The sequence below is a fragment of the Corythoichthys intestinalis genome, chromosome 14 (genome assembly GCF_030265065.1).
Source record: "Corythoichthys intestinalis isolate RoL2023-P3 chromosome 14, ASM3026506v1, whole genome shotgun sequence".
NCBI classification, from domain to species: Eukaryota; Metazoa; Chordata; class Actinopteri; order Syngnathiformes; family Syngnathidae; genus Corythoichthys; species Corythoichthys intestinalis.
Window position 1 is genome coordinate 33,278,133 of NC_080408.1, and position 22,748 is coordinate 33,300,880.

The 22,748-nt window shown below is 39.1% G+C and overlaps 3 protein-coding genes across 4 annotated transcripts; 1 reads left to right on the plus strand and 2 right to left on the minus strand.

The window, feature by feature from the left end:
* Positions 1-1,041: 1,041 nt before the first annotated feature.
* On the minus strand, positions 1,042-7,539 carry uck2b (uridine-cytidine kinase 2b). Its single transcript, XM_057856440.1, has 7 exons — positions 7,372-7,539; positions 4,409-4,568; positions 3,888-3,984; positions 3,636-3,778; positions 2,525-2,622; positions 2,399-2,447; positions 1,042-2,296 (listed from the first exon to the last, which is right to left on the minus strand). Exons 1-7 carry the CDS (start codon positions 7,474-7,476, stop codon positions 2,160-2,162), a joined length of 789 nt encoding a protein of 262 aa, XP_057712423.1. The 5' UTR covers positions 7,477-7,539; the 3' UTR covers positions 1,042-2,159.
* Positions 7,540-8,348: 809 nt separating this feature from the next.
* On the plus strand, positions 8,349-19,079 carry aldh9a1b (aldehyde dehydrogenase 9 family, member A1b). The gene is made up of 12 exons (XM_057857507.1): positions 8,349-8,469; positions 8,572-8,775; positions 10,066-10,211; positions 10,310-10,439; positions 10,575-10,709; positions 15,674-15,870; positions 16,128-16,268; positions 16,332-16,520; positions 16,647-16,734; positions 16,841-16,982; positions 18,256-18,368; positions 18,456-19,079. The coding sequence occupies exons 2-12, from the start codon at positions 8,607-8,609 to the stop codon at positions 18,548-18,550; spliced, it is 1,545 nt and encodes a 514-aa protein (XP_057713490.1). The 5' UTR covers positions 8,349-8,469; positions 8,572-8,606; the 3' UTR covers positions 18,551-19,079.
* Positions 18,836-21,523, minus strand: zte38 (zebrafish testis-expressed 38). Of its 2 annotated transcripts, none has more exons than XM_057857509.1 (13): positions 21,392-21,523; positions 21,194-21,318; positions 20,861-21,005; positions 20,711-20,774; positions 20,341-20,377; positions 20,246-20,266; positions 20,137-20,163; positions 19,983-20,050; positions 19,746-19,894; positions 19,448-19,671; positions 19,294-19,354; positions 19,181-19,215; positions 18,836-19,105 (listed from the first exon to the last, which is right to left on the minus strand). In XM_057857509.1, the coding sequence occupies exons 2-13, from the start codon at positions 21,239-21,241 to the stop codon at positions 19,070-19,072; spliced, it is 915 nt and encodes a 304-aa protein (XP_057713492.1). In that variant the 5' UTR covers positions 21,242-21,318; positions 21,392-21,523; the 3' UTR covers positions 18,836-19,069. The 2 variants fall into 2 exon arrangements, with proteins under 2 accessions (XP_057713492.1, XP_057713491.1); XM_057857508.1 differs by having other exon boundaries at positions 19,175-19,215.
* Between the last annotated feature and the right edge of the window lie 1,225 nt (positions 21,524-22,748).

Here is a 22,748-nt window from a genome sequence, read left to right on the forward strand (position 1 = left end):
TTCTTGCTTTTAGTGTATTTGTATTAAAGATTTAATGTTTACGACCAAGCCCCGCTCCCCCCCCCCCCCAAAAAAAAATAAAAATGAGTTCAATTGAATTGAAATTAAAATAGCCCCAAAAAAAATCGTGAAAGTAATATGCTTTGACTCGCGCGCTAAAACTTGTTTTTACTGTACTTTAATATATAAATGTATGTTCAATGGCGCTCCCCCTATGGGGTGCCTTTTGTAAAGCAGCAGATTCTCAAAATTACGACATTTTCTCACATTTAGCGCCACACAGTGTTTAAAATGGTGTGAAATTTTTAGTCCTTTTTTTTTTTTTTTTTTTGCACATTTACAACATTATTTAGCAACTTAAATTAAATAAGAAGTTTGGGACCCGATTGTTTAAATCCAGAACTAAATATTTAATTTAAATATTAAACTTATATCCTAAATGTTAAATCAGGAAACGGTCGGAACTAAATATTTAGCTTAATATGCAAATTCACATGACTGGAGCCCAGAAGTAACAAAATAAAAGCTGGAGCACACAAAATACTCTTAAAATACTTTCTCCTAAATATGTATTTTACCTATATATGTGATTAGCACAATGACTCATGTCCAAGAGCAGACTGCCACCGTTGAGTAGGTTTTATTCGTTTTTAAGCAACATAAACAGACAGTCTGAGCTGCTCCACCACCTTTTATTTTGTTACTTCCGGTCTCCAGTCATGTGAATTTGCATATTAAGCTAAATATTTAGTGCCAACCTTTTCCAGATTTAGCATTTAGGATATAAATTTAATATTTAAATATTTAGTTCTGGATTTAAACAATCAGGTCCAAAACTTATTTAAAAATAAATAAGTTGCTAAATAATGTTGTTAATGTGCAAAAAAAAAGTGACTAAAAATTTCACACCACGTTTATACACTGTGTGGTGCTAAATGTGAGAAAATGTAATTTTGAGCATGTGCTGCTTTACAAACGGCGCCCCATACTCCCCAGTGGAGAAATGATAAGCAACAAAAATAATTCAGACATGACATTCGCTCACGTCAATTTATTGACTGTTGAACAGTAACAAATTATGATGTCCGCATCATCCATGTACACGTCTTTCAAGTATTCTCAGCAGCCATCCTGTACATAATTCAGTCAACTGGACATACAAAACACGCAAGAAGGTATACAAAATGATTCAACGCTATTTTATTGGCTTTTGAAATCGAACCGCAAACTGGCGTGGTGGATACTCGCTGTGCATATTAACCTGAGGCAACTTTATGGAGGCATTGTGGTGGATGGATGTCGGTGGCATATGGCCACACAGATATTGCTGTGCATTATTTAGCCTTTTTTGTAACCTGAGTATAACTTATATTTTTAAAATATAACCAAGTTTTTATGTTTTCTATGATTAATGTCGCTACACAGAGCAAGTGAATCACAGCCCATAAGATTTGCCCAATTATCAAACAGCAATGCCATATACCATAGCAAGTTATCCCACTAGTTATTGGAAGAATTGGCGAAGTCTACCGTTTCCTTTTTACAATGTCACCGGCAGAGTAAATAGATGCTGTAATGTTACACATTATACTTTGAAGGACCGGGGCAAACACTGAAAACCAGGAGGAAACAATACCAAGATTGTCATACAAATACAAAGTGCAATCTGAGTTTGTTCAACCTTGTCTTTGAGTCCACATCCTTTTCCGGCTCTAATTAAAACTCAAGTTTATGGTACTCGTGGACTAGTGTAGGTTCAAGTTTCATCAGATTTAAAAAAAAAAAAAAAAAAAAAAAAAAAAAAAATCCCCTTTTATTCATCATCAGCATTAACTTCCATGAAGCCGCAGGGGATATAATGAAACCAAAGTTAGACTTGGAAGGACAATGCAAGCAAGGTTCTCATTAACCCAAGGTGATGATGAGACAAAAAGCTTCTTTTAAACTGACATAAATTTGAAGCCCATAATTCAACAATTACAATAAATTGAATTGTAACTAATAGCAATGAGTAGTCATGTAATAAAAAAGGCATTTTTGATTCTCTCTGCAAATCCTTTTTTTCCTTTCACTCATCTTAAATACAGTGGTGCCAACAGGCATTATTTACAGCGCTGGCCCATCACCCCCCTTCTCCCCAGAAGAGAGGTGCTGCGAGGTCAATGTGGCCGACTGCTGGACTCGGACGTCCGACGTTGCCGGGGTGTGCCGTGACCGTTGGTGAAGCCGTTGTGACGCTTGTTTAGACCGCCATTGAGAATGTCTTGGATGTGCTGTACGATTAGGTTGATGGCCACTAATGACGGAAAGCAAAACCGTAAGAAAGATAAATAAAACAGTCTAGGATCCATGGGATTCTAATAATAAAATGTCTTTAACATAATAATTGAAGCATTACCAAGGTTATCTGCACCACGGGGTATTATCACATCAGCATACTTCTTCGTCTAGAGGAGGTAACCGAAACAAGGGGTCAATAACTTGAGAAGTGCGAGTGCCATGCTAAGTTGGCCACATCACATACTGGTAAACAGAACTCCTCGAAGGCCGGTTTCACAAACGTTATGTACTGCGTCAGCACTTGCTCCAGCTCCCGCCCACGCTCACCGATATCTCTTAAAACTGGGGGGAAAGAAAAAAAAAAAAAATCAGCAGTCAGAAGACAGGACGAATTAATCATACAGTTCCCCCAACGTAAAATAGAGGAAGCCCCAAATACTTCATACATTACCAATATTCATAATTATATTGAATATATAGCTGGGAAATGACAGGAAATTAAATGATTAAGTGCCAAAAGACTGGATGTTGCGTCAATGAAACACTTTTTATCACTATGTGTCATTTCCACCTAGAAATACAAATCAAAATGTGGTTGGGGTAATTTCTCACTTTCAGAGTATTTGATCACTATCAAGTACTGTATCAAATGTTTTTTTCCACTTATCATACAAGGTTGTGCAAAAATCTTCAAATAGCATACTGAGCAAGCTTTAAGATATAAACGTACAAGTACAAACCCTTTCCAAAAAATTAGATTTTCAAGGAAATGTAATTTTGATAAGTAACTTTTCCACCGTGTTCCAATTCTTCCAAACGGTCTGTAGCTTTGATGTGAACAACTTTCAATAAGCTTTATATCTGTGTCGTATCGTGCACTTTTTATGGCTACACAGGTTTAAAGTTGAAAAATGGGGGGGGGGGGGGGGTTCTTGAAATAACACATTTTTACTGTAATTCAAATTGTGTTTATATCTACAAGTAAAGAAATAACGGTGCACTTAGGCTGCAAATGATACCAGAGCCTAAAAAAAAAACTATTTGCATTGCCTATCAAGGAAATGTATTCAAGTGCCCATCCCTTCGTATCAGGTGAATACTATTTAGACACATTTTTACTGTAATTCAAATTGTGTTTATATCTACAAGTAAAGAAATAACGGTGCACTTAGGCTGCAAATGATACCAGAGCCTAAAAAAAAAACTATTTGCATTGCCTATCAAGGAAATGTATTCAAGTGCCCATCCCTTCGTATCAGGTGAATACTATTTAGATCAACAAATGCGCAAAAACAACTGAAACTAATACTAGTGTTTGTGTGCATCTTTGGTTAACCCGACCATGTTCCACACACCTCTTCGGGAGAGCCGCGTGTCTGGGTCGGTGTCGACAAAAAGCTTCATCTGGAACAGGTCACGGATCTCCTGCGAGTAAAACATAAGGATGCCCTCGAAGAGGACGACGTCAGCTGGATACACTGTGACAAACTCGTCCTTCCTGAAACGCACACAAAGGTTTCCTGACATCATAACTAAATCAACCGGCATGAGTGCTCAGAAACCTGCGTCACACTAAGCACACATCAGACAATAGCAGGTGTGCTCACCTGGAATGAGTGACAAAGTCATAAACTGGGATCTGGACAGTGTTCCCTTGTAGGATTTCCCTGAGCGTTTGCATGATTAGTTCATTGTCAAAGGCATCTAGAAGCAAGGAAAGGACACATGCTCAGATTTCTTAACTCGGGCTCAGGGGCACGTGGGGGACTGCCGCCGCACGTTTGGTAACCCTCAGCCAACAGCTGTTTGACTCTGTCTCTGTGCAGCTGCCGCCGACTAAAAAGCCTGCAGACTGCCACGATTCCAAACGAGAAAAGGACCACTTAAAATGATGGAAAGGCATACCTTACATGACAAAACTATAGACTTCACGCAATGAAGCATTTCATATACAAGTGATGAAGATTTATCTTAAACAGCAGCTCTAAAATGATTAATCGATTATTTGAATTGACTCATTTGAAGATTTATAGGTTGTTGATTAATCGATTGAGACAGCCCTACTGTAAATTTATCATTCATATCTATTTTAAAATAGCAGTTCACAACATAAAAAAAGTTTGTATACCTGGATGATCAAAGTTGTACTGTCCCTTAAGTGCCTTGGCTTTCTGGTCAGCGGTTAACACCTTGTAAAAGCTGTCCTGGCTGAGGATGGCCACCTGCCTCTGGTGATGGTCAATCTTATTTTGGCCCAGCAGCTCCATGATCTTCCCACAAACGGATGACTGGAAACACAAATCAAGAGAAAGCGGGCAATGAGGAAGGCAAACAGATGTTATTGGTGCCTTGACAATTTGGGTGCGGGAAAAATAATTCCAATCAATCCAGTTCAATATGGATTTAATTGGTTCCTGTCCGGCAATAGGCAAAGCTGCCCTACAGGAGGACATCAGTGTCCTCATTGACCTGGACTCTTGGTGAATGCTGACAGGACAGTCTCCGACTGCACTACTGGTGTGTTCATCAAATTACTAACCACTACTGCATACTACCACTACAACACATGCTTCTCCGAATGTCAATACGCATTCTGATGTTTTTAAGGCTAATCTTTTTTCAACAGCAAAAGAATGTCCAGGTGTACTTCCTGTATCACCTCATTAGCTTTCATTCATATAGACTGCAATTTTATTTGGACCTGGAAGCTTGCTAGTGCTCCAATTCAAATAGTTTGACACCTATTGCCGCCAATGGTAGCAACTGGGTCAATGAAGAACAGATCTGGATACCAAAGGTTTGAAGACAATTGATCGCGTTAATCTCTGATACAAATTTAATATGTGCTGCCTTCCTGCAGTCTTGAATTTACGCTAATTTCAAACAATAACTTAAGATTACATCATACAATCCACACTGCAATCACGCTACAGGAGGCTGCAGAGGAATTCTACCTTAACTGATTCCAATTTTCTCGGGCTGTGCAACCAATTGTTGAAAAGCGGGTAACATTCAACTAAAATGGTTGTGCATATTGCACTACGAAGGGGACAGTACTTTGATTTAGTATTTTTTGGTTTATAGCATTTGTCCATTTAAAAAAATAATAATTCAACATCCTGGATCCTCTTTCCTGGTTGGTAGGATGGAAATTTCAATTCCAAATTTCCTCGTGATGAAACTCAGATATGTAATCATACTGGTTTTACCAGTGTTTTCACAGAAGTGATAGCAACCAACCACAATGGGTACCTCTAATGTACTGTATATATAGTCAAATATATGTACTGTATGTCTTCAGCATTCCACCACTATTACTTTCACAGTTAAACGGGTATAAAACACATAGGTTCACAATTCGGATAACATGTGACTGCTTATTCACTAAATTCTCTCATTGATCATTTAAAAAATAAATCTCATAATATATGGTAACATTGAACACTTGGTTTGATCTAGTCCTGCAACGATTAATCGATTCACTCGAGTATTCGATAAGAAAAAAAGATTCAAATTAAATTTTGCTGCTTCGAGTATTTGTTTAAAGTGGCGTTGTAATGGTTTGTTTTGAAAGTATTTACATTTAGTTCTATTGAATTGGGTGGATACACTGCCCTCTAGTCTGCTTCATTTCATGTGGCTGAATTCAGCTGCTCCCAGTTAAGACCAACATAAGCTAAGGTTTTGTTTGAGCTAATGTTTATTTTTAATGTATTCGTAATTTAATGGTGTATTTGGCTGTGTTTTTTTGTGGGAATACGTGTCTGGACCATTTGTTAAGAGCATCAATTTTTTTTTTTTTTTTTTTTAAAGTTAGCATATTATAGCATTTAAGCTAGCGGACTTTGGCCAATTGTTCTTTTGTTGTACATAGATCCTCATTCATTAATTATTTATACTGCTTGAGGCTTATCTCAGGTATTTTATTTTTTTATGTTCCTTATCCGATTACTCGATTATTCGAACTAACTACTTCATCGATGAATCCAAAAAATAAAATAATCGATAGCTGCAGCCCTAGTTTGATCATAGTAGCTTGTACAAAAAACTTAAAAGTGGCCATTTCTCAGAATATAATGCCGTTTGGGGGGTTACATTAGCACATTTGAACTACCTCTCCGATATCTGTATGGTACTAAGAAATTATCGGAAATAAAAAGATTAATTATGTCATTCTGTCATTGCAAAGTATTCTAAATCTGAAGAGTAGTACAATTTGGCTGAAATTTGCATAAAATTAACTCTTTACATGACTAAAAATGATCATATACTTTTTTTTTTTTAAGACGCGCTGTCATTGTTAACACACTGGCTGCCACTGACCGCGCTAGACGTCCAATCCATTTTTACTGGGTGGGGGCCCGCAGCGACCATTCGCTGAACATGAGCAATCGCAGCCAGTTCTCAGTTTAAATGAATTAAACATCTATCGATGCCAATGGTAGACAATAAATTAAGACTGAGCATGTCTTCGAATAATCAGTACGGGGTTAAATAAAGAGATGGTTCCGATTTGGATCATTAAAGGCAGTGGTTAGAGGCGGATGTTGTAACGTTTGGTTAAACCTTTGATGTGACAAAGAGAAAAAAAGTCTTTTGTTACTCCTAGAACGAAAAGGCTCGATTATATCGATAGAACACTTTTTACGCGCATTTTTTTATTTAAAGAAGTACACTTCGTTCACTAATAAGAAGCTAATACGCTTATTTTTGACGGGGGGGAAATTATATGTGCTGTTTACAAACAAGGAATTACTTGGCTTAAGGAGAATGCTAGCACTGGCTATGGTCTTCAATAGCCAGCTAAGCTTAGCGTGTGATGGAATTTGGCCTAAAAGCCAGTAAACCAAAATTAAGGAGTACCACCTAAGACTCAGTAAAAATGCACTAGGGATAACTATAAGGAATTCTTTCGGGTTGAACCGGGTCAATGCTGGGAGCGAGAGAGTTAACCAGATGATGCAGCTGTCAATCAAGCACACCGAAGCCACGCGGTCAACCAGCAGTCGGTGGAAAACGTCATTCAATTTTAAAAAAAAACACGAGTGACAATTCTCTAAAGTCGCCCAATTCGCTCTCTACGGTGCCAACCTTTCCGCTGGCGGTGCCTCCAGAGACACCGATGAGAAAAGGTTGTCGTATTACGTCGCTATTGTCACCCCGGTCCCGGAGGCGTGTTTCAGAGTCGCCGGCCATTGTTGCAAATGTGCTGCCGAGATGGTTGTGCTGGAAGATCACGAACACTGAGCTCCTCCCATATCGAAACGTTGCTATATACGCTGGGAAAATTCATTTAAAAAATAAAAAATAATATGCTCATTTTGTTAGTATTTTTATTTGATTATCACAAAATGGGCACGTGTGATTTTTTAATGAGTGTTATTTTTATATTTAATTTCTGGCTAAAAATACTATAACCAATCATATGACACATAAACTGACGTATGTCGTAAGTCCCACCTCCACGTTGAGTTGAGAACTGAGATAACCCATATATAAAGCTAGCTATAGCTATAAAGCGTCAATTATCGGCCATTTTGCGTCGGTGATATTTAATAAACATAACATTATGATCAATAACGCGTGTAATTTTAAATAGCTCTAAATAGCTCAATTTTCCACCGATTTTCAAACGACAGAACTTTTCATAAATATTTAAGATGCAGAGATTTTACTTTACACGTAATCATATTTATAACATTTTCTAAATCATATCCAAATCAACACGGTTTGTTATCAGCCAAACAGTTTGTAAATCCGTCTAGAATTCAGACAGTATTTTAGTGGCGAAAATCAATCATGTTACTTCCGCTATAGAAGTCCAGCGACGCAAGTTGCCCACTAGATACTTACGCCGCCAATTCCGCCTTTAGACATCTTGGCCTACATATATATGATATCTATGGTTAAAAAGAGATCATAATAAAAAGTCAACAAATTATTCAAGCGCTTTTAAAATCATTTTTACTTGTTAAAAAATACGCACTCAATTTTCTTTAATAATATTTTATTTTTATTTCCATTCTATTTTTTGGGTCAAAGAATTGTATCCAATCAAATTACACCTACTGTGACGTATGATTCGTGAGTCCCGCCTCCATATAGAATTCGCTGAACAGGCTAATGTAAATTTATAAGATTAACTAAGTAAAACTGGATTTACCACTCATGTCAGCGTAGTCTTAAATGGTGAGTTCTTGTGCTAATAGTGTCAGTTTGGTGTGTACCGTGCAAAGATAGTTTTGTGCTTGCCAGTTCAAAGTGTGTAATATGCTATTCTGTGCTTGGCAGTTATATTTGCAAGCAGCAGAACCACCAAGAGAGATATGCTGCAGAGGGTCGCTTTGCTCCAGCGTGCGGTTCTGCATTCACCTGCAATACGAAGCCTGTCCTCCGGCTCTGTGGACATCACGGCCCCGCTGAACTTCTGGGGTGGCAAAAGAAGGGAGAGCAAAGAAAGAAACAATGTGGAGAACGTCTACGAGCCTTCAACAGGTAAAGATATTCACTCAAAAAGAATCATTCGACTTTTGAAATTTGATTTGAACATTGCTGACATGTTACGGACTTTGGTAATTGCATGATTGTTGTTTTTGTCGTTTTACATCACTTTGAAAAGGAACGTTTCGTTTTAAAGTTAAACAAATTTTGTACATTACCCTGAACAACATTACATTATCTGGTATTTAAGGCGTTACTACTAGTCAAGTGTACTTAAAAGTTCAGCAGTCGTGAGCCAAAAAGTACTTTTAGATGGTTATTGCTGTAGAGTTCTGGAGCTAATTAATTCAACCTCAAGGAGAAAAGCCATGTGCAATGATCATAGTGACGCAGTTGTTTTGCCCAGAAATCTGGGAACTATTAAAATACCATTTCGAAACAATTTGGAGTTCTTTGTCCCAATGTGAAAATAAAAATGTTTGTCTATAATTCACACGGGAAAATACTGGACAGAGCATAGCAGCCCAAGTAGAGCATCCAAACTCCAGCCCTCTGATAAGGGGTGATTATTTTGACTTTTTTTTTTTTTTTTTTTTTTTTGGTTATGCATGCAATGATCCGACCACAGCAAGGATCCTTGGAGGCGTTGAGTCAACCATTAACTCTTTAGTAGACGAAAATGGACGTGAATCAAGTGTCTGCCTTGACCTAGGCACCTTAATGGTTGACTCAGGTGTTGAGTCAACCATTAACTCTTCAGTAGACCAAAATTGATGACAATCGAATGTGAGTCTGCCTTACAACACAAAGCTGAGCCATAACTGGGTCACGCAACAGGACAGCGATCCCACCAGCAGCAAATTTGCAAGACTGGCCAGGAAAAAAAAAAGAATCAACGTGTAACTGCGCAATAGAGCAAAGTCCAGACCTCAATCAGTTGAAATGCAGTGGCAGGACTTTGACTGGGCTGTGCAAATCTCAATGAACTGAAGAAATTTAGGTTGTTTTTTTGGGGGGGGTCCTTTTCTCTACACTCTACAGTCATGAGCGGCTGAAACAAAACAGTGTAAACAATTACTTCAATTTTTTTAAATCATTGGGTTCATTGGCTATTATAACTCTATGATTTTGATGATGATATTGAACTAAGAATTGAACTTTGTTCACACAGGTTGAATGTAGGAAACTGGACTTCTCTATTTGTGCATCTTAAACAAACAAGAAAGGTCTGGTTGCCTTGATTCAACCTAGCGGTTGACCGTGACCTGGATGACTGACATTCTATACAGACAGAACTGCATTTTGTGTTCAAGAGTTATTTAACATACTTACTCTATTTTCCAGGGCGCGTCCTGTGCAAGTTGGCACCATGTGGTGCTGCAGAGGTGGACCAGGCTGTGGAGGTAGCCAAGTCGGCCTTTGGTCCCTGGAGTAAAATGTCTGGAATGGAGAGAGCAAGGGTGATGATAGAAGCTGCTCACATCATTGAGGTGTGTTTATTTTTTGTTTGCCACTTATTCTAGAGCTATAAAATAGTACTTGTAAGGCTGTGTTTGACGTATTAGAGTATTTTGCTTGTCATACATAGAAAAGGAGAGAGGAGATTGCTGAAATGGAAGTTGTCAACAATGGCAAGTCCATCACAGAGGCGCGTCTGGATGTGGACTCTGCTCGATTGTGTATAGAGTACTATGCAGGATTGTCCAGCACTCTTGCGGGTTAGCACGCCGCAGCATGGTAGTTCCACCACTTGAGAAAATAGCATTCTGGCATTTATTACTTTTTTTAATTTCTTTACATTTAAGTAATAGAATCAAAACTGGTCAAATGAATCTTGTTATAAATCTTTCCAGGTCAGCATGTGCAGTTGCCAGGCGGATCTTTCGCCTACACACGCAGGGAGCCTTTGGGTGTATGTGTTGGCATTGGTGCTTGGAATTACCCTTTCCAGATTGCTGCTTGGAAATCAGCCCCAGCACTGGCCTGTGGTATGTGTGAGATGTTTCCAAAACACTCACAAGGAACTAGATTTGCTCTAGTATAGATGGCACTGCAGGAAGATGACATGTAAATAGAGATGAGGCCAATCCAGTATCGATATTGGGTCGCAACACAAGTGTAATTCTTGGATCGGATCGACCCAATCTGTGAAAATTTGTGATCCATGAGCCATATCTCAGGACTAGTCATTTTATCCTTTCATAAATAAATGAAGATTTTTTTTTCTAAAATTTTTGTATTGCTTTTATATAGAACAGGGTTCTCAAACGTGCGACCCAGGGGCCAATTGTGGACCGCGGGACAATAATTTGTGGCACCCATTTGAAATCAAATTGAAGTAGTGTGGTACCTCAAGATACAAAATTAATTTCTTCCAGAGTGGCTTTTGTATCATGATATTTTTTGTATAATGAACCGCTTGTTCCATGTAAATATCCTAATTTCCTTCCAAGCTATACTAAAACACCACATTAAAGTGCCTGCGACAGCATAAAAAAATCTTAAGCAGCATAATTATGTGAATTACAATCATATTTTAAGACGATTCGACTATATACAACAATTTGGCAAAGCGCAGATGATGAGAAATTAGTCTTTTAAGCTGCCGTTTAGCCACGCCTGTCAGTACAGTGCTCTAGCGTCCCCAGCTGCCACGTTGGCAGGGTCACAATTTCAGCTGATTTAGAATTCAGCCCCTTGAGAGGGAAGATTCAGAGCAAGGAAAATTCGACACAGAGCAGCAAAATGTCACCATTATTTCAATCTCTCTACTCCAATATTTTGACAGGATATTCTTTTGATATAAGTATTTTTCCCCAATTGCTAAGTAAATGGTATGGTCATGAAAAATAACAGTCTTGCGCTAAATGGAATATAAAATAATAAACATGCATTTATTCAGCACAACTGGGCAAAACTACTCCATAATGGTCAAAGCTGTTGACTTCTTGCACCTCCCGAACGATATTTTATGCCACCAGAGTTAATCCGGCTTTTGTCATTTCCCTGCCCCGGCTTCGGAGACGGAGGAAAGAGCTTAAACAAAGCAGGAGGCGTGACAGCTAGCCGACATGCTAACCCGAACTGAGCGGCCCGGACCATAGCAACGGCGGCGGGGTTGACTATCTTGACCGACAACTTGTGGCGAGCAAGTTACAGCTCGTCGTTCCCCTGCTGCAAGCAGGAGTGCTCGTTGAGGGGGAAACAGCTGGAGAATGACCGCCGAGTGGCCTTTCCAATCTTTTTTGCCTTTCGAAAATGAAAGAAAAGCACAAAACTACCCCAACTCATGTCACACACGGCGGCGAGGGTGACACCCTTTACCAATCGGCGGTGAGCAAGCTCGTCTTTCAAACCCTGCTGCGGGCAGGAATGATCGTTGAGGGGTTAGCAGCTGGAGAATGACTGCCGGACAAACAGGCCGACATCCGAGGAGTGTGTGGCTGCCCGAGCCCAACCCGAGGATAGTTGTCTATTGCCGGGTACAAGAAGAGGGCAGAGGGGGCCGGAAGTCTGGACGATATGGCGAACCGCAGACAAGAGCGGGTGGCTTCACGGGCATAAGCCGAGTATAGCGTTCTCTCAGTAGGCACGCGAAGGGGCCCAAGGGGGGGGTGTGACAAGCTGCCGGTCGTCGGCCGAGTGGCCTTCTAGGTGGACAGTCAGCCACAAAATGCAAGCCACCTAACCTCCTCCTAACGTGTGCCATGATCCCAGTATTTGACATATTACAAAACACGTACTTATTCACTTCCTCGTCCAGTCCAATGGTCCCACAGTTGTCAGACTTGTTTTGGCCAATTTCCGGGGTGAACGGGAAACCCAAAAAGGCTCACACGCCTCTTCCTGCTGTAGCAACAAAAACTTGCAGAACATTTGGCTGGCATGATGCGAAAAATAAACGGAATTAATCCGCAAAATCAGCTGAATCCGCAGTACATCTGCATGCTATAAAGCAATGCTGTATTGTGAGATGCTGAACCGGGTGACGTTACATTCACATTCCTCCTCAACCCGAGACTGGAGCCGAAGTCACTCATTTTCATGGCGCGGAATTAAAAAAAAAAAAAGAATGTATAAATCAACCGCTTCCACACACATCCAAGCGGTCCATTTCATTCAGGAGCATAAAATACCGTGTGAAAAATGAAATGAGCATGCCTTTTGCTGTCATAGGCACTTTAAATTTGCAGTTGTGTCCCTCTGTCCGTGTCTTTATTTGTAATTCGCCCTCTGGTGGTGCTTAAGTGTAACTAGCAAACTACTCTAGCTAATAGCAAACACAGAGTGCTAAAAAACAAGCTAACTTTGGCATCCGTTGCTTGCTGTGTCATCTTACTGTTTGTGCCTTGATAAAGCATCTCTTGTAGGTCATATCCTTCTTTTATTTCACATACATGAGCGTTTTCTAGCACATTGTGGTGTGTATATTTTGCTTGTTTATACATTTATAGTCAAATTTACAGTGGTACCTCTCCGTACAAAATTAATTGGTTCTGGAAGTAGTTTCTATAAATATAGACGCGTTTTCCATGTAAATGCCCCAATCTGTTCCAAGTCCCCAAAATTCAGACATAAATCTTTTATAACGCATAGAATGTGCATAATGTAAAAATACAAGAATAAAGAATAAAAGTTAATACACTCATGTAAAGCTGTCGGAACACGAGGGGCGAATGAAGAGGATGCTGGGATGCACACATAAGCATTCAGTAGAGGTCCCTCTTAGCCAATTGGATGCTAGGCAATAGCCAATGGCAGAGCAGCTGTAAGTATGTTACATTCGGTAAACTCTAGGAGCTGCGAGTACCAGCCATACTGTATTTTTATTTTTCGTATCCTGAAATTTCTTTCGTAACAATAGGCAATATTTTTCCGGTGAGGCGTGTCTTAACCTGAAAATTATGTATGTAGAGACGTTTGTAAGTCGAGGTACCACTGTAGTTGCATTAATGCATTTCTGCGAGCAGGACTTATTAATTAGAGTACGTATTATCTCTCGTATGATTGATCATTTTTCATTGTAGGAAGCGAAAAAAAAGCTTCGAAAAAATTTCCGTAAAAGGAATTTTCGTGTACCGAAGTTTCATATCTCATGGTACCACTGTATTTGTGTTGCCCGCATGTATTTTGCAATGGGAAATTAAAATACATATATAGAAATAATTTTGAATGAATAAAGTGAATGATCCATTTTGGGAAAAAAATCAATGTAAACTTTTTTTAAACAAAACTTTACAGAAATTTTAAAGAATTTGTTGTAGATTGAAAAAAAGAATAAAATTAAGGACATGAACTCAAAAAAGGGTGGCCCGTATGCACTTTTTTTTTTTTTTTTTTTTTTTTTTTGGCCCTTACGCAAAATTCAAGGACCACTAATCAGGGACGTCACTAAGATTTAGAGGATGTAAGCGAACATTGCACATGATCACAAAAAAAACAGCTAACAAATGATGATAAATTACTCATTATTAATTTAGTCAATTTCTTTTAATGCAGTACAAAAAAAACTTTTGCCGCGTTACTACAGTATTTTTACAGCATGAAAGAGAAAAAAAGGCTTCAAATGTATTTATATTTATTTATACAGAATTTTTATGCGTAGCTCTATGTATGGTATACAGATTATTAGGTGATCCTGAGTAAATATATTTTATTATTGTTAATTTTATTCCTTTTTCCCCTGTTTTACTAATACTCAACTCGGGTTCTATCATACAAATGAGCAACAAAGTCACGGCACAGTATTTGACATATTAGAAGAATAAATTGCTGTCATTGATATTCAGGACAATTGTCGAAGGCTTTGCTGGATTTTTCAAACTAGGTCTGAGTAGGAGTGGGAACCTCTTGGTACCTCACGATACACAATACGATTTGCGATACAAAGCTCACGATAACTGATCTGACGATATGGCGATACAACGATATTGATACATTGGTCAGGAAATCATTCTAGGATTTTCTACAACTAATAAACAGAAAAACAAGTTTCTGCTGTGAATTGGAATGAGTTTATCACTAGTAGACGTCCAATCCTTTTGAACTGGGAGTGTGGCAGCAAATGAACATTCGTTCATTCGCTGCCATCCCTCCCACTTCAAACGGATTGAACGTCTATGGCCGTCAGTGGCAGCCATTGCCAGGCAATGAGGTAATTTTGGGCCATTTAAGGTCACCTCCTGTTTATTTTCAGTTACAGAACAGGACGTGACCTCGGAATCACCCAAATGAATAGGCAGTGACTCAAACTCAACAGGAAATGACATGTAAATGCCCTAAAATGAACAGCAAGTGACCTGGAAATGCCCCGAAAATCGGACCGAATGACTGTGAATGCTCTGGTTTTAAATGAACGAACGTTCCCATTCTAAATGGATTGGGCGTTGAGCACCGTCAATGGCAGCCCTAGGGTTAACTGAGACACTATTATGGTGGAAGATTTTGGTAGCAACTTGATGGTTCCTTTTTTTTTTTTTCCAATGTGGGGCATATCGATAACCTTTTGGGATACCGAGTATCACCGTATGTCACCATTTCGATATTTAGTCACACCCCTAGTTCTGAGTAATATTAATCGGGGGGGGGGATGAGTTCTTATAATGGTATCACCAGACACCCTGATTCAAGTATTTGGATCGGATCGGAAGGGAAAAAATATAATTTTAAACATTGAAATTGTAAAGAGATTGGTAGAGGAGTCGCTTCATTCCCTTTCAGTTATCCAAAATTCTTAACTCATTGCCTGCCAATGCAGTTCAACAGCTCTCCCAGTTCAAATGGATTGGACGTCTATCACCACCAATTACCTTTTTTTGTCAATTTAAAAATATAGAAATTGTTTTCTGTAATGTTCAGCTTTATTTGTTCCACTGTCTTTAACATACCATATTCTGGCGTATTCTTGAACATGCATTTAAGGTATTTTTTTCTGTGGTGCTTTGTGAATCAGGCAACACCATGGTGTTCAAGCCATCCCCTGTCACGCCTGTGACAGCGGTCATGCTGGCAGAGATCTATGATGAAGCAGGATCTCCACAGGGTCTCTTTAATGTGGTGCAAGGGGGCCAGCAGACAGGTAGTTTACTCTGCCACCACCCTGATGTTGCAAAGGTGTCCTTCACTGGGAGCGTTCCAACTGGACAGAAGGTTAGCTAAACATTGTATAGACGGCAATTAAAATGATGGAAAATGGAACAAGTTGTGGACCAGATTATAGAATGTAGGGATAAATCTGATCAGTGTTTATGTGTTTCCGAAGCACTGTTAGTATTTGACGTCCGTATGGCTGTAGTGGAGCTGTTTGTATATGACTAAAAGTTCCAAGGGAATTTCTCCATATGGCTGCCACACTTCTATTCACACTGGTGGGAATTTTTAAATCTATTTTTTCTGCAATCCCACAGATTATGAAAACGGCATCCAAAGGGGTCAAACCAGTGACTTTGGAGCTTGGCGGAAAATCTCCCCTGCTCATCTTTGAGGATAGTGACCTGGAAAATGCAGTACGGGGTGCTCTCATGGCAAACTTCCTTTCTCAAGGCCAGGTAGACTCTGCTTTTTAATATCGTTAAGTTTTGTCAGTTTGTCATTGTTTCCTTGTTTTACAGGTTTGTAGCAATGGGACTCGAGTTTTTGTCCAGAAGGATATTCTGCACAAATTTGTAAATGAGGTGGTGAAAAGGACGCAGGCTATTGAGATTGGCGATCCACTATTGGAGAGTACCAAAATGGGAGCGCTGGTCAACCGGACACATTTAGAGAAGGTCCTGGCTTTTGTGGATCAAGCAAAGAAGGAGGTACTGCTGATTAGTTTTAGTTCATCCAGAGGTTGTTTGGTGGGATTGGGCGAAAAAAAAAATTCACCAAACCTATCCAACATGTATATTTTCAAATTCATGTTTATATATTTAATGTCACAACAGGGAGCCACTGTATTGTGTGGGGGTGAGCCTTTTATCCCTTCAGACCCTAAACTCAGACATGGATACTACATGACTCCCTGCGTACTGGGTAAGCCTTCTATGTTTTCTCCTGTCATATTTAAGGTTTAGAATGCAACAGGATTTCAGTCCTGGTTGGGTTTTGGCCACATTCCCATCTATTGTTTTCTTTCTAGTGAATTGCAGAGATGACATGACCTGTGTAAGGGAGGAAATCTTCGGTCCCGTTATGTCTGTGTTATCCTTTGAAACAGAAGAGGAGGTGCTGGAGCGAGCTAATGATACAACCATGGGATTAGCTGCTGGAGTTTTCACCAGGTCAGGACTACATATAGCACAATGACTTTTCATGAAAGAGTGCCAAGAAATTATTTATTGTCACCGTTGTTTTCAAGGGTGTAGGTTTGCATAAGGACAGTACGGACAAAACACTACGAACTTTTCAGGATGCTTTAATTGTCTCCATCAACTTTTAAGCCACCTTATTTGCATTAAACAAATAAGGTGGCTTAAAAGTTCAGTTCAGTTATATGGGTAATTTAGATCGTCTTCCCAAATGTTGTAACTGGCATGCAAACTGGTTAGGGGTGAAAAAGGTGACAAGTAACATGGACACACGGGATGCGCGGAAAAGTGCATTTCATAGTGCAACCAGAGACATCTCGAATTAAACACAGTACATAATAATTTAACATATACAAGTCTAAATCTCTCATCCTGAAATCAGAACATATAAGACACATTAAGTAGCAAATTATACAAACTCTAAATTATAAAATATACAGTATGTCCCATTTACATTAAGCAGAGAATAGCTTTACAGCATAAAATTTGAATTTACAGGTACAGTATAAATTCCATTCACTTAACTATAGATAGATAGATAGATAGAATTAAAAAATTACAATTCTTCAAAAGCATTAATTGTAGTGATAATTTTATTTACATTCAACCAAAGCAATTAGTACCATGGTCCTCAACCTCAATTGATAGGGCATCATACTGGATAAACAGAAGTACATCTGAAGGCTGTTTTATGAACGGGGGTGTGTACGAACAGTGCGGGAAGGGGGGTACTTTCAAATGATTCCGATTCAGAATATTTATTGTCATTGTTGCAAAAAGCACAACGAAACTTTGTTTGGAGCATCCATACAACTAAGTTGGTAAAGTGCGAAACCCATATAATAAATACCCTTAAGTACCAAGTGTAAACATTGACACAGTATTACCTGTAGCGGAGCTCTCCGGTTTGATAAACTCTCGATGGCTAAACAAATGAAACTACCTCCACAACAAGGCAAAACTCTTCCCTTTCTGTAATTATCGGAGAGTATAGGGGGGCCTTAATAATCTGTTTGGTCTTAATAATGTCCCGTCCCCAGCAAAAAGTGCACATGCAGGTTATGCTGTTATATTGTCCCTACCAATGTTGAGACCAAACCTACCCCCTTCAATGTATTTCACCAATCTAATATATCGCTGTCAATGGCATATCGAAATAAGTCAACATAAGTGTATGACTCAAACAGTTGACCATACTTTTAATGTGATCATTTTTTTTCCTAACTTTACCTCACTTCCTATTCAGGGATGTCCAGCGTGCCCACCGTGTGATTGAACACCTCAAAGCTGGTTCCTGTTTCATTAACAACTACAATATCACTCCTGTTGAGGTTCCCTTTGGAGGTTTTAAAATGTCAGGTGTGTGATGCCCCAAATAACCATATATTTCTGTAATTAGGAAGACTCTTAAAAAACTATTAATATAACGACTTTTGTGTTGACCAGGCATTGGGCGGGAGAACGGACAGGTGACGATTGAGCACTACTCTCAGCTGAAGACAGTGTATGTAGAGATGGGGGATGTTGACAGCCTTTTCTAGGAACCATAGAACTACGGGAAAATACAAGTACAGTACTGGAACGCCAACGGTATGAAGTAAACGCATCACTCAAGCGGCGCTCATGCTGCCATTAAACTTCCGAGTGATTGTTGAGTGAGCCCGAGATATACGTATTTGAGGAAGCATTGCACTCTGAAATATGATGGACATTGTCACGAATGCCTAATATATCAAAGTTTTGCTAGTTATTCAATATTAAAGACATATATTTCCACATTCATTTGTTCACATAATCAACACTGTATGCCTTTTTTCAAAGTGCCTTTTATTATTATGCATAAAAAATGTAATGTTTTTTAATTCTGAAATTATTTATTAAACGCACTGGTCACAATGTGCAAATTGATTACAGAACAATGACTTTCTGCCTTGTGAAAAGTAATTGAAACAACATCTTGAAAATAAAGGTAAGATAACAATCAACTGTGTTCAGTGTATAACATGGAAAACAGTACATCGGTGTTTACTGTGCTATTTATCCCAGGGGAAATGTTCCATTTAGTGTCTTCTGTGCCTTTTTATTGCTGCCTTTCTCTAAAATAGAAACAAAGGTAAGCAATCCATACCCACCCACAACTTTGTACTTCTTAAAATGCAACATACTTTTACCATGGGCTTTTTGGGTGCTTTGAACTGTGCCGACTCTGTTTAAGGCGAGATTTAGGGGAAATTACTTTATACTGTATATTTGTCAGCTCTCTACTGACATCAGCTCAACTTACCACTTTCAGAGGGCAGAGTCTCATTATCATCAGCAGCTGCAGACACTATCTTGCAAGGGCTCTGTTCAAACATGGGAGTTGAATCTTGAGCTTGCCAGTTTAGAAATGTGTTTTTGTCAGTGTGTAAAAAAAGCTGCACTTTAAACTATCTAACCTTGTCAATTTCTTTCCCTGAAGTACTTGTCTGCTGAGTCTCCTTCACTTGGTTCCCGCCTTTAAGCTTCCCCAGGCGACCACTCTCAGCAGACACTCTCACTTGGAAAGTGTGGAAGGTCGTCTGTATGTCACCCAGTGTGAAGTCCACAGCCGTGCCTTCGAACAATAGACTGTCGCAAGTGCCCTTCTTAAAGCCTGGTGGTTCGTAGTCTGCTGGAGTAACTGGGGATCAAGAGCAGAGGATGTTTGCAATAAAAACACAGTCTTCTGACTTTACTATACTTTTGAACGCTCACTGTCATCGTAGTAGTAGAGTTTCATGGTGAGGTGGACATTGTCGGGAAGAACGCTGAGGTTCTGCGTAAGAAGGAAGAGCTTCCTGATCAACACTACAGTCGCTTTCTTGGTGTCTTCCAACGTGACCTTCCACGCAACATCATTGTTCCTGTGTTTTCATGATGGATATTTATTCAATCACCTACTTACACAAGCAATAACAATACCAACAAAAACAACCAAATGTACTTCCATACTTCAGTATATCCATCTCTGGACCTTGGGTGGTATACTTGAATTTGAAACTGTAGGACTCAGTAATGCACTGAAAAACATAAATAATTTCTTGATTTCTGAAAGGCTTTTATTGCTTGACAGGACTGAAAAAAAACCTGAATATCGAGGACTTACATTAGGTGCATTCTCACTGGTGAATACCTAAATTGGACATCAAATACAGTGAATGTCAGCTATTTTGTGTTAGCTCAAGTTTCTTTTGTCACTGAATTGAATTACTTACCCCGATGAAAATAATTTGAAGCTGTGAAACAGGGCAACGGTTAAACAATCAAATTAGAACATTATTCTAAGTAGTTATAAGGTTTTAATACTTACATATTGTTTATCCAGTGCATCAAAACAGCCAAACAGCCTAAGAAAAAAAGATTTTTAAATTTAACCATCACTGGAACAAATCACTGGAATAAAAATGACTCAAGGACTACCATCATGGAGATGCTCTTGCTAAATTAGAATAAAACATATTTCCAACTTTGGTGACAATGGAAATTATCCAATTCATATAATGCATCTGAAGGTTAAAGGTTTTTAAATACAAACGTATTTGTTTATCTCCATCCTGTCACCATTCTTTCGACGACCACAGAATGTACCGTCTTACTGTTCTATTAAAACAGACCCAGATTTCACCCCCGAATAATCCAATTAATGAAAAACTAATTATTTCAGTAATTATTGTGAGCACCATTTTACAACTTTGCTGGCTCCAGTTGCGCTGTCGTCTTCCCGCAATATTTTGATGCACAGATCTGATGGAAACAGCACATAGTAGCAAGATGGTTGTACTTGAAATAATGATTGAAATTTGTAATGACAGTTGAATGAAAGTTGTCACCTTCCAAATATTTGGAACGGTAGGCATTTTCGGGAAAAATGCCTCTGAGATAAGTGATGGTGGACACAGCAACAGCCAACATCCTCTTGACGAAAGCAAGGGATCCTGCTTTGTTCTTTAGGTCGTTCGGAAATAATCCAAGCCACTTTAGAAAGTTTAGAACACGGTTACGAGAGGAACAAATGAATTATAGCACAATACAAACTATGGAACCTATAACTTTCCACTAGATGGCGCGGTTACACTGACTTCAACGTGCTCCAAAAGAACGGATGAAAGGTTCACACAAATTCAAATTTTATCCATAACCGAAAAATTGACTTATTTTCAAACCTCCGGAGTATCCTCTTTCCTCTTCTTGGCGCTTTTTTCCGTTGCCATCTGCGTTTCTTCCCAAGAATCTCAGTCGGCTAAGTGCTGTGAATGATAACTAGCTTGAGCCTACAAATTGTGTTGAACTGTAAAAAAAAAAAAAAAAATCTTCAATTGACCGAAATTATAGTACACATTTACGATGTAACACAAACTTACGAAAAAAAGTATCTGCTTTTGTTGAAAAATAGTCAACGTGGACTTCGTGAGCAACTTTTATGTTGATTCGCGTCCGTGACTTTACAGAATAGGTCTGTTAGCTGCTAAAACGAGCTGTTGATTGTTTTCCCGCCATGGTGTGTTAAAGAAACATTGGAATTTAAAGTAAGAAATAAAAACTCTTAGAATAAATTTGAGCTAGTGGTCACCTTAGCAAAGAATAATGATTGTGAGGAATTCCCAATTTTTGCCCCCATTGTATACATTTTTAATTAATTAATTAAGGGTTAATTGCTATTTTGAAGAATTCGCTCCCACGTTTATGAACGTTGCGTTCACGTCGGCCACAATGCTAAGGCCATGTAGCAGGGCTTTTTAAAAATGAGTATTTTGCCCATTTGTCAAAACAAAACAAAAAATCAGCATCCACACCACCTCTTTTGTAGGAAAAATATTATCCACATCCAACTGCATAAATAGGCTTGTGTCGGTATGATATTCTGACGGAATGATAACCTTAAGCCAAAATACCACGGTTTCACGGTAATACGGTATTGCAATTAAGGCTCTAAAATGTGTTACTTTGAAATACCTTTTTTTCCATTGAACAGGATTTTTATTTTTCAAATAATATTACCAAATTGGAACATAAGTATAATGTTAAGTTTTTAGTTTAAGTTTAAGTTAAGTTTTTAAAAATATATAATAACAAAATATTCGAAGTAAAATTTAAATAAATGCACTGAAAATGTTCTTTTAGGTGAGCCTAAACCAGTGCTTCTCAATTATTTTCAATTACGCCCCCCTAGGAAGACATAAATGTTTCGCGCCCCCCCAACTCTCTGCCGCCTCTTTATATATCTATATATATCTTTATAAGTACGCCTCTGCAGTGGCGGTCCTGGCTACTTTTGCGCCCTGGGCGAACCACCCCATCAGCCCCCCCCCCCCCCCCCCACCGACATCCAAACTACCCCCCCCCCCCCCCCCCGACATCAAACACAAGAATGTGTTACGTTTTTTACGTTATTTTATTAAAATCTATCCCCCACCCCCCTCCTTGCTTTTCCTCTGAGAGTGAGTGAGACTCGTCCTGCTCACTCACTCAGCAGTTGCGAGCAGCTGATCCCCCTCCCGTCTCCCCCTGCCTTTTCCTCTGACTAGAGCCTAGTTCGGGCCTAAAAAATCCAGCCCGACCCGACACGGCCCGCTGGTATTGAGGCCCGACCCGGCCCGAACCCCATCAAATAACTAGATTTGCAGGCCCTAGCCCGAAAAAACCCGATTTTTAAAAAAATTTGTTGGAGTGACGCGAAAAAAAAACCGCATCAATTTATTTTCATTTCTTCGAGTTGGC